The sequence below is a fragment of the Canis lupus genome, chromosome 32 (genome assembly GCF_011100685.1).
Source record: "Canis lupus familiaris isolate Mischka breed German Shepherd chromosome 32, alternate assembly UU_Cfam_GSD_1.0, whole genome shotgun sequence".
NCBI classification, from domain to species: domain Eukaryota; kingdom Metazoa; phylum Chordata; class Mammalia; order Carnivora; family Canidae; genus Canis; species Canis lupus.
The window spans coordinates 33,039,375-33,051,504 of NC_049253.1; the positions used below are offsets into that span (position 1 = coordinate 33,039,375).

At 39.3% G+C, this 12,130-nt stretch overlaps 1 protein-coding gene across 2 annotated transcripts in view; it reads right to left on the reverse strand.

Moving 5' to 3' along the window:
* The window catches only part of COPS4 (COP9 signalosome subunit 4), a 44,869-nt gene extending 36,139 nt beyond the window's left edge, over window positions 1-8,730 (reverse strand). Inside the window, exon 1 of one of the 2 annotated variants that reach the window (XM_038582270.1) lies at window positions 8,435-8,730. In XM_038582270.1, coding sequence (XP_038438198.1) covers window positions 8,435-8,508 — 74 coding nt within the window. In that variant the 5' untranslated portion in view covers window positions 8,509-8,730. The remainder of the gene's footprint in view (window positions 1-8,434) is intronic. The other variant, XM_038582269.1, reaches the window with a different exon arrangement.
* Between the last annotated feature and the right edge of the window lie 3,400 nt (window positions 8,731-12,130).

Genomic DNA, 12,130 nt, shown 5'->3' on the forward strand with positions numbered 1-12,130 from the left:
CTATACCTGATGGGAGTGTAAAGTGATCTACACTCTGGAAAAACACTGGCAGTATTTACTAAAACTAAACATGTGTACTCTATAACCCAAATATTCCACTCTTGGATATATATCTCTTGGATATATATATCCAAGAGAACTGAATGTCTATGTCCACAAAAAGATAAACAAAAATTTTTATAGTAGCTTTATCCATAATAGCTCTAAACTAGAAAAAGTTTTAATGCTCATCAATAAGAAAGCAAGGCTCACTAGTTAAATGGAATTCTACAAATCAATAAGGAATGGTTCATGCATGAATGCATCTCACAGATGTTATGTTGAGTGAAAAAGGACAGACACAAAAGGGTATACACTGAATGGTTCCATTTATGTGCATTTCAAAAACAAGCAAACCCAATTCATGGGGACAGAAGTAGAACAGTGGTTGTATTGGAGGCAGTTACTGGGAAGGGCATGAGGGAACCTCTGGGCATGCTGGAAATATTACCCAGCTTGACCTGGATAGTTGTTAGATATGTATGTATGTGAGAAAATGTATTGGGCTCTACTCTTAAGAATAATGTACTAAATGCAATGTACTTTAAAACATACGGTCTATATATATCCACATATATCTTTTATCTTAATAAAAAGTAAAAACAATTTAAAAAGAGAGAGATGACAAATGAAGAGGTAATACTTTGGGACGCCTGGGTGGCTGAGTGGTTGAATGTCTGCCTTCGGCTCAGGGTGTGTGTGATCTCAGGGTCCTGGGATCGAGTCCTACATCGGGCTCCTTGCAGGGAGCCTGCTTCTCTGTCTGGCTTGTGTCTCTGCCTCTCTCTCTCTCTCTCTCTCTTTCTCTGTGTGTGTCTTATGAATAAATAAATAAAATCTTAAAAAAAAAAAGAAGAGATAACACTTTGATTCATAACAGAGTAAAACCCAAAGGGGTTAGATTAGCCAGAGAAGGCTCCAGGGATAAAACATCTTTTTACTGAGCACTCAATAGAAAAAATGGAAAGTAAGTGACAAGCACCAAATACTTTTTCCTTAAAAAATATTAGGGAGGTGGGCCCCTGGGTGGCTCAGTCAATTAAGCATCCGACTCTTGGTTTTAGCTCAGATCTTGATCTCATGGTTGTGAGTCCAAGGCCCAAGTTGGGCTCTACATTGGGCATGGAGCCTACTTAAAAAACAAACAAACAAACAAACAAACAAACAAAAAACTACAGAGGAAAGTAAATTTAATTATGGTGCTTGCATCTGCCCTATCTATTTATCATCATCAACAAATATTTATTGAACATCCATTTATCTATGAGCTAGTTCACTATGTTGATCCTGATTTCCTGGCATTTAAATCTAAAGGCAAATAAAACATACCCACATGAAAATGGATCACAGTCACTATTCAGAATCAGAATGAGTAAAATAGGTATGTATTAATAGATCTTTCACCTACAGTAATAATGAATTAGATGATCAGACCAACTCTACTTCAAAACAAAAACATAAAAAGCTGAAAGAAATGCAAAAAAAAAAAAATTAATAGCATAAAATCCTAACAACAAAGAGAAAATAGGAAAGAATAAGAGTACAAAGAGCTTCCACCTAAAAGCATCTGCTGACTGTGGAAAGACAACTGAGAGACAGAGTGGCACTTGGGGTGGGCTCTGCTTCAGGGCATTCTACCAATCTGCTGGAAACACTGAGGCAAGTTGCAATTTCTAGCCAACTACAGAGCTAGAAGAAAAGGAATCTGAGATCCATGCTTTGCCAAGAGAGCAATCAGTACCACTTTGGAAATTAGATTACAATTTCTATTTTAAGGATCATCTAGGTAAACCAAAAAATTCTGAAGCCTTGATCCTAGAGAGCTAGCACCCTCAGGTGTCTGGCAGAAGGAAATGAAAATCCTCCAGGGAAGGTTATATCCTAGGCCTCCAAATGTCCCTAAAAGTATGTTTTTAAATAACTTGCCCGACAAAGATTACAACCCACATGATAATATGAGCTAGGATCAACAAAAGCAACAGGTAATAGAAACAAGCAAGGACTCCAGGTACAGGAGACTATCAAGAAGACTGTACAATTGTATAATAAGTACAATTATACTTATCAGGTTAACAGAGATAAATCCAGGCTTTAAAGTTTCTGCAAGAGGGACACCTGGGTGGCTCAGTGGTTGAGCGTCTTCCTCCTGGTCTTCCTCCTGGGATCGAGTCCCACACTGGGCTCCCCGTGGGGAGCCTGTTTCTCCCTCTGCTTATGTTTCTGCCTCTTTCTCTGTGTCTTCCATGAATAAATAAATAAAATCTTTAAAAATAAATCAATCAATAAATAAAAATAAAGCTTTAGCAAGAAACTGAGAACCATAAAAAGTATCATTTGAATAAAGAACCACTGGGGCACCTGGCTGGCTCAGTTGGTAGAGCATGCAACTTTTGATCTCAGGGTCATAAGTTCAAGCCCCACGGTTGGCATGGAGCCTACTTGAAATAAAAATTTAAAAATATATATTAAAACGAGAAAAAACAGAAAAAAGAACCACTAAAAAATACTATAGCCAAGTTTACTCAATGAACTTCTTAACAGTAAGTTAAATGCATTTGAAAAACTGATAAACTAAGGAGGCAGGACAGAAAAACCTGTCCAGAATAAAGCACTGAAGTGCTAAGTACAGAAGACAGGGTAAGAGACACAGAGATCACAGTAAGAGGGCCTAACAGAGGTTTCACTGGAATCCTAGAGAAGAAAACAGAATGGAACACAGGCTACATCTGAAAATATATGGCTGAAACATCTCAGGACCATGAAAAAATCGAAAACATCCAATTAAACAAATGCAGTGAAGCACAACTAGGATAATGCAGTATTTACAAATAAAACCAAAACAAAATAAAAAAAATACAACTCTTTCACCTTCTGCATCTATGCCCCTTGCAATGTGACTCTGTAGCTCTTTACAACAAGATGTAGAGTTTCTTTTCCCACCGTTTGATCAGGGCTTGTTTTGATTAATAGAATTTGATAGAAGTGAAGTGCCTGTTCTGAACCTAGACAGACCTCGAGGTCTTTTTTTTTTTTTTTAAGATTTTATTTATTTATTTGAGAGACAGAGAGCAAGTACATGCATGAGAGAGAGAGGGAGAAGCAGACTTCCCAGTGAGCAGGGAACCTGATGTGGAGCTCAATTCTAGGACCCTGAGATCATGATCTGAGCCTAAGGCAGACACTTAATTGACTGAGCTACCCAGGTGCCATATGAGGTCTTGTATATGTCTTTTTCTCTTGGAACCCTGCTGTGGCCACATGAATAAGGATCAGGCTAAACTAGTGGACAATGAAATATGTAGCCCAGTCACCTCCACTGCCCCCACCAAGATGCCAAAGCAGTGGCGCCTATTTGACCTGCATCTGACTACAGACACATGTAGGAGACCATGTGGAATCCATGTAGTTCTCCACTCTACATGGTGAGAACCATCCAACTGGGCCCAGCGAACCAACATAATTATAAGCAAAGCAAATGATTGTTGTTTTAATCCACTAAGTTTTAGAGTGGTTTATTTCATAGTAAAAGTCAACTGACAGAGAAATATAAAAACAAATACACATAGACACATCATAAAGAAGTTTCAGAAAATTAAACACAATAATATTTAGGACAGAGAAATAATTTCCTTACAAACCAAAACTGCAATGAGATACCACTTCACACAGATCAGAATGGTTAAAATTAACAACACAGGAAACAATACATGTTGGTGAGGATGCCAAGAAAGGGGAATTGGTGGGAATGCAAACTGGTGCAGCCACTCTGGAAAATAGTATGAAGGTTCTTCAAAAAGTTAAAATTAGAACTACCCTACAACCCAGCAACTGTACTACAAGGTATTTACCCAAAGGACACAAAAATAGTGATTCAAAGAGATACATGTACCCCAATGTTTACAGCAGCAATGTCCACAATAGCCAAAATATAAAAAAAAAACCCAGATGTCCATTGACAGATGAATGGTTAAAGAATACACACACACACACACACATACACACACACAAACAAATATTATCCAGTCATCAAAAAGAATGAAATTTTACCATTTGCAACTACATGGATGAACTAGAGGGTCTTATGCTAAGTGAAATGTCAGAAAAAGACAAATACTGTATAATTTCACTCATATGTGGAATTTAAGAAATAAAAGATGAACATAGAGAAAGGGAAGGAAAAATAAGGTAAAAACAGAGAGGCAGGCAAACCATAAGAGACCCTTACCTATAGAGCAGAAACTGAGGGTTGCTAGAGGGGAGGTAGGTAGAGGGACATGGTAATTGGGTAAAGAGCATTAAGGAGGGCACTTGATGGAATGAGCACTGAGTGTTATATGCAACTGATGAATCACTGAATTCTATCCTTGAAACTAATAATATATTACATGTTAACTAAATTGAATTTAAATAAAAGTTTTTTAAAAAAAGAAAAATGATAATATGCAAGAGAATCTCAGTAAGATTAACAACTGATTTCTCAGCAAATTTTAATTAAGATTAAATTTAAAACGTCAAAAGGAAAAGAAATAATTTTCTAAATAAGGTTGATCTTTAAGCATTCTAAATATTTTTTTAAGATTTTATTTATTTATTCATGACAGACACAGAGAGAGAGAGAGAGAGAGAGAGAGTAAGAGAGAGAGGGAGGCAGAGACACAGGTAGAGGGAGAAGCAGGCTCCATGCAGGAAACCAGACATGGGACTCAATCTCGGGTCTCCAGGATCACACCCCGAGCCAAAGACAGCGCTAAACTGCTGGGCCACCGGGGTTGCCCAGCATTCTAAATATTTCAATGTAATGTGAAGTGGGAAAGAGTGGAGGAAGAGAGTTATTCTAGGCTTAAAAAAAAAAAATCGCTATCTGAAATGTAGTCTAGTTTGGGGAAGATAATATAAGGCCAAAACATAGATAGATGTGTTTAGTTAAGGGGTATGAGCCAAGCAGATAGGTTGTATTATGGCCTTGCCACTAGCTATGTGACCTCCAGCAAGATATTTCACCTCTGTACTTCAGTTTTCTCATACATAATGTAAGTATTACTCATTAAGGATTAAAACATATAAATAAAGATGTGCCTGGCACAGTAAACACCAGATGTCAGGGAACTTCACTCTTGAGATGGGAACCACTAAAACTGTTGTGTAGGGGAATAACAGAGAACCAGAGAATCTGAGTTACAAGGGGCCCTTGAGATTATATAGTCTTAACCTCTGGTTTGTGTGTGTCCTTCATTTTTTGACAACTCTATTCTACTCTATTATTAAAAAGTTCTAATCCAAAGTCCACCTCTGTAAGGCAGAGGAGTCCATTTTCTTTTCTGCAAAACAGCCTTTCTAATAGTCAAAGAGAGCTGAAAGGTCTCCCATTATTGTCTTTTCTCCATGCTAACAGCTTCTTGTAAAATGAAATGTTTAGACTCCAAAGACCTGATGTTCTTTTCTGGGTACCTTGTGTATCGAGAACTGGGACAGAACTGGGGACGAGGGGAAAAAAGGTCCTATTTCCATAGAATTAACTCTACAAAGACCTATAATCCATAGCATCATACCCACCCTCAAAGAGATCACATTCTAATTGGAAAAGCAGACAAGTAAACAGACCATTAAAACAATTAAGTGCTATGGTAGAGGTAAATATAGTCTGCCACTGGGGACAAAAGCAACAAACCAGGTCCTTTGTGTGTGGGTAGTTATGACTATGTGTTGGTGGCTGTTCAGAAAAGGCTTTTTGGGAGAAATAACATCTCAACTGAATTTCAAAGAACTGAGTACCTTTTAGCCAAGTAATTAAGACAGATTATCATAACTACCTATTCAAATGGTCCCTCTTCAAAGTTCTCCTCTCTTCTAAAGCTCTGTATGAGATAATGAACATGATGCATAACATGTACAAAAGTAGTTTATAAAATTTGCAAAAATGCATCTCACATGGCCGAAGTCTTATGTCAACATTAGATTGTTGTGCTAACTCACAGTTATGAGAAAGCATTTCTAATTGAAGTTTGGGTGAGAAAAGCATACAGGGCTGGTAGGTTAAAAATAAGCTTTTTAGAGTAGATAAACATGGGTTCAAATACAAGCTCTGTACCTTTCTAGCTATTCATTAATTCAACTATCACTTACTAAATGACTGCTCTGTTATAAATATTCTGCTAATTGCTAGAAACACACAGTATCAATATTTTAGAGACGTATTTACTCTGCCATCCCATTCCTTAACATGATTTCTTTGTTACTCAAATCCTAAAACTACTGATACATTTCAAGAGTGTTTTCCTCATAGAGAGGTAGCTGGCAGAACTGTTTTTTTATGAAAATAAATATTTGACATATTCTTATCCAGATAGGACCAGATATGTACCTGTAGGGAAGGCCAAGAAGGTATCAGTTATCAGGCACAATCATCTCATGTAATAGACCATTACAGTAATGGCCTCCAATGAATCATGCCCCCCATCTGTCCATACCCCTTTGTAAAGTAACTTGGCCACTCCTCTCATAAAAAGGCACACACCATTTTTTCCTCCCTTGAATCTGGGCTGGTCTTGTGACTTACTTTGACCTGTTTTAGAAAACTGATCTCATAAGATTTCCATGGCTAGCCTTAGAAGTGTAGCAACTTCTACTCTCACGCTTTTGGAACACTTCTATGGCTCTGTAAGGAGCTACTGAATGAGAGACCATGTGGAGAGACAGACTCAGCCAAGAGCCTGATGTATATATTGAGTCCATTTTAGCCCCACCAGCCCCAACGGAGCTCCCAGCGGAGTCTGCACCTGCATGAGTAAGCTCAGACTAGAACAGCACAACAGTCCAGTCAACCCAAAGAATCCTGAAAAATAATTATTTTACTCTACTAAGTTTTTGTTTTCTTACATAGTAATACATAACTAAAGTACCCTATAAGATTGCTTATTCAGAGCTGAGGAAGCAAATTCTTAGCTTAAGTTTCAGAATTCAAGAATACTTGAAAAACTGTATCTCTTCCAATAAATAATGTACTTCATTTTCTTCAACAAAACAAAACAAAAAGCAAAGGGGGGGAAGGAATATTAGTGGAGCATGGGGAAAAATAAATGCTCATTTTACTTTCATCCAAATCTGTAAAAATTACGTGCAGAAAGGATTAAACCATGAAGACACATTCACCTTATTTACCATCCAAAGAATAAGTCAATGTATGTATTTACTAACTGCTCTACAATAATAGTAACAAAGACAATTTTGTGGCACTAAGCGTCAGGTACTGCTCTAAGTGATATGTATGATATAAGTGTATATACACACACACATACTCATTTTGCTACACTTCTAAGTGTCCGTCCTCAGACAAGAATAAGTCCTATGATCCCCATTTTCATGAGAAGGAAACTGCAGTACATAGTAGCTAAATTCAAGATACACAACTAGATTTCCCACTGATAAAACTAGATTACATTTGCCATCAGAGAAAAGATAGCAGACCTCACATAAAACCCAGTAAAGGTTTCAATGGCCAGGTTAGAGCAGGTGTGTCCCATTTATACAGATCAACATGATCTCAGCGGTCAGGATGTAAATATTACCATCAACTTGAAACGCATACTTTAAACAAAATGCAAGTTCAATACAAAAGAACAGTACTGTATAATCTACAAAAAGAAAACGGACAGTATCTTCCTACCTACCTACGATTAACACTATTGAATAACTGCTTGCATGACAAGCACATGTCACAAATTTTAACGTGTAGTGGATCTAAGCCTTCGACGTAAATTCCTAAACAATTCAGATTCCTGCAAATATCACTAATCCTGACTCACACTGTGAGGACGTTCCGCTTATGTGCCCCTCTTCAGAGTTGGTAGCGGAGAGAACCCAAAACATTAAATATTCACTGAAGACGGTCTCGGTGGTTCTGAACAAGACAGCGGCCATACCTCCTCAGCCCCCGTCAGCCTTGAGAAGCCATCTCCCAGAAAACTCTGCATCGAGGTCCCATAATATAAATTTCCCTCAATTAAAAAAAAAAAAGAAAAAAAAAAAGGCTCCAAGGAGAGACCAGAATTCGGTGTGGGATACTGGCCAGCGATGAAAAGAGGCACCAAGGAAAGCTAAGAAGGCCATGGGAGCAGTCGTCCCTCACTCAGGCTATGCTTCCAGAGTGTTAAGAAACCGGTAAGGATGCTATCAAAGATAAAACAAGTGGACAGTCACCCCAGGTCTGTTGCCCCTGAAGGCTTCCCTGCGCAAGGTCCCCACCAGCTTTCTGCTGCCCCCAATTTTTGCGTCCACAAACGACCTCAGGCCCGCCCCCTTGGTGGTCAGGCCGGCTCACATCCCAAAGCCGCCGTCAGTCCAAGAACAAGGTCTACGGCTTCCCTCCCGACCTTCCAGGCCCCTGGGAAATACTCACTTGCCCGCCAGATCTTTATGAGAGCCGCTCGAATTCATGAGCTGGGCCAAATCCTGCCGCACGGCCGCCGCCATCTTTCTTCCAGCTCAGCAGAGGCTGCTGGGCCTCGCACAGACCAAAAGAAAACGACTGTAGTCCTCCAGAGTGCAGCTAGAGGGAACCCGAGATGCCATAGAGTAGCGACTGCGTGGGCCAGAGCGCCCGGCGTGCGAGCTTGTGCGGGGTCCGTCCGCAGAGTGGAGTGACGCGAAGCTCCACTCACGGCCGAGGCCCGCCCAGGAGTCTCCCCCAGGCTCAGGCTCGCGCGCTCCCACTTAGGATTGGCGGATGAAGTCCAAGGCGTGTGTAGCTGGTGCAACTCCAGTAAGTGCCCGGTACCCAGAATTACCGCGTCGTCATTAATTAAGTTCCGTGTCTCACTCAGGCGGTGTACTGTTCCTCGTTCTTTAAGACAGCCCTTAAACAATTTTTTTTTTTTTAATTTCCGATTCGCCACAGACTGGTACTCTTGTAAAATACAATAAAAATGTGCATATTTCTCCCTAACTTTGTGCCCTTCGTATAGGTTGATGGTGGCGCATCCCAGTTGGTCCAGGACGGTTCCGTCTGTTGTCCTGGAGTGATTACTAATAAGACGCCCTTTTACTCCAGAAACTACCATCTGGATGATAAAATTATATGGTCACCCACCTTTATATCTAATTGTGTTCGTTACTCATGTATGCTTATAGAATTTTTTTTTTTCTGCAAGTATATGTAGATTGTTAAACTTTCTTGCTTTCACATAAGACAACACGCCATATCATTATTCCCCTTGATTTTTTTTTTTTTCTTTTTTAGGGGGAGGCTCTTACCATGTATATCCGAAGAGCTTCCTCATCATTTTTTTTTTTTTAACTGGAGAGTATGGTCATAGTTTTATCTTTATAGCTAGACATTTAAGTTATTTTTAATCAATCAACCAGTGCTGCAATAAAGAATTACCTACCAACAACAGGTAGGAGTGCCATTCTCTGCAGACTTTTGAATTTTGCCCTCATGATATGGAATAAATAGCATATTCCCTCTATTGGGAAGGGGAAAGAAAAAAGACTAGAACCAGGAAATTCTTCAAGAAAATAATGTGGAGATTTGCCTACATCAATTCTGATACCAATCTGTTAGCAAGAATTTAGTCACATGACTAGGCCTAGCAACAATGAGGCTAGAAATTTCGTTTCCAATTGGACAGCCCTTTGTCTAAGAAAAGGATGGGTCTAAAGGGACAATCAGTAATCTCTTCTACAGTCTGTTCCTCTGATTACCTAAATAGCTGTGTGTATTCTTACAGTGGAACACTCCTACCGCTAAAGAACAGAGAGCGATTCCCTATTCAGTTTCTATACCAACTCAAAAAGCAGGGTATCTGATGATGCACAACCCTGTCCATCAGATTGGGATATGTCTTTTCATGACCCAGAGTTATATACACTATAAAACAAATTATCTGCCTCATGCATTTACGTGTAATACAAAACAACTGTGGAATAGAAACAGGATAACCACAGTTACAACATGAAAAAAGTAGAATGTGAAACCCATAGCGTTTATTTCTCCATAGCAGTGGTGGAATCCAGGGCAGGAATTATGAATACCCACTACCCTAGTAGGACGTAAGTTCCTTGGTTAAATTCTGGTTCTGCTCTTTGAGAGGATCTCCACCATCCATCATATTCTGGGCCCCAGCTTTGCTCTAGGAATGCAAGTTAGCTCGATGTTGGAGAGTATTCCCTCTTTGGAGGAAGAATGCCTTTGGACTTGGATTGAGAACTTTTATAGGCTAAGTTTTTCATTTTTATTTTTGTTTTCAATGTAATTTCATTGAATATTCATAAACTCTGACTGCTTCCAGAGTTTCAGGTGCTAGTGACCATGGCCACAGTTGTTTCTAGAAATAGTTGTTAAATGTGGCCTATTTCCTGGCTTCCACACTCAGACCTTTCTTAACATCTTTTTAATGATGACGGTCTTGAGGTTATCTGAAAAAAATAGGCTTAAGTGAGAAGAGAACCTATTAATTTAATTTTTACTTAAGTGTATCTTTGTTTTCTTCTGTTTTTTTTGCCCATCTGTGTTTGCCAAAAAGTCTGAATGGGCTATGAGAAATCTCTAAGTCATGTCTTCTCATCTGCTGTTTAGAGGTACATAAGCAGTTGGCTTTTTCTGCTTAGTGAAGCCCAAGAATTTCCAGATGTTCTTTTGCTTTTTACCTTGACTTTGAGCTTTATTGGTAATACATTACTGAAAGCAAAAAGAAGCAGGGTCCCTTTGGGACGCCTGGGTGGCTCAGCAGTTGAGCATCTGCCTTTGGCTCAGGGTATGATCCCAGAGTTCTGGGATCAGGTCCCACATCGGGCTCCTTGCAGGGAGCCTGCTTCTCCCTCTGCCTATGTCTCTGCCTCTCTTTCTGTGTCTCTCAAGAATAATTAAATAAAATCTTTAAATAAATAAATGAAAGAATGCCTTTCCCTGGGCCAGAAACTCCCATTTTTATATAATCGAATATGAAAGTGGTCTCTAACCCCCCCCCCACAGTTTCCCCACAAATATGCAGAGGAAATCATCCTGGGGTTCTTTTCCTGATTCATTTTCCACTCTGTGTCCCATGTGCCCGGCTCAAATATGCCTTGCTATAGAATTTTTAAAAAGAACATAGATAATTGCATATATTCTGCTGTTTCCTGAGCACCAAACCTTACTCAGCTTTATGTTGCTAGTGCTGCATGACAAAATTATTCTAGAGTCGTCTTGTGTGTTTCATAGGATAGACCCAGAATCAGCTGTTCTCTAAGAAGCCCTTATTCCTTTAGCTCCTTTTAGGAATTATATTTACAGTTAACAATCTGAGTGCTAGGGATGTTCATTGCTACTATCTTGGTCATTTTGGAACCTTTTCATAGGACAGAACTAGGAAATACATACATATTTTAAGAATAAGGTAAGTCATACAGATTCTTTAAACTACAATTTAGGGGCAGTCCCGGTGGCCCGCGGTTTAGCACCACCTTTGGCCCGGGATGTGATCTTGGAGACCCGGGGATTGAGTCCCACATCGGGCTCCCTGTGTGGAGCCTGCTTCTTCCTCTGCCTCTCTCTCTCTCTCTCCCCCTGTCATAAATAAATGAATGAATGAATGAATGAATAAATAAATAAATAAATAAATAATTCCAATTTAGGTGATCTTACTTAACCTCTTCTGTATTACATCTGTATGTCCTTAACTTCCATATCCAGAATCCTGGTTCACAAGTACATGGGAGATTATAGAAGCAGAATATTCGAAAATCATACATTTCATTCGTCCCACATTGTACACACAATAACTTCAGAATAGCAGTGCTAATACTGCCATCCCTGATAAATTGATAAAGAATTCAACATTTTCCTGCTGCTTCTCTCTCATTTTCTCTGTACTATATCTATATCGTGAGCACATACACCTATGACAAACTATACTTTCTTCCTCTTAATCCTCTTTTAGTCTTAGTTCTGTAAGTAATACGCATTTAATGCTCACCATCAGCTCTTATTTTAGACCTCTTAGTCATTTTAGTTGGCTAAAGCTAGTTCTTTAAATAAATAAAATCTTTAAAAAAAAGGGCAGCCCCGGTGGCGCAGCGGTTTGGCGCTGCCTGCAGCCTGGGGTGTGATCCTGGA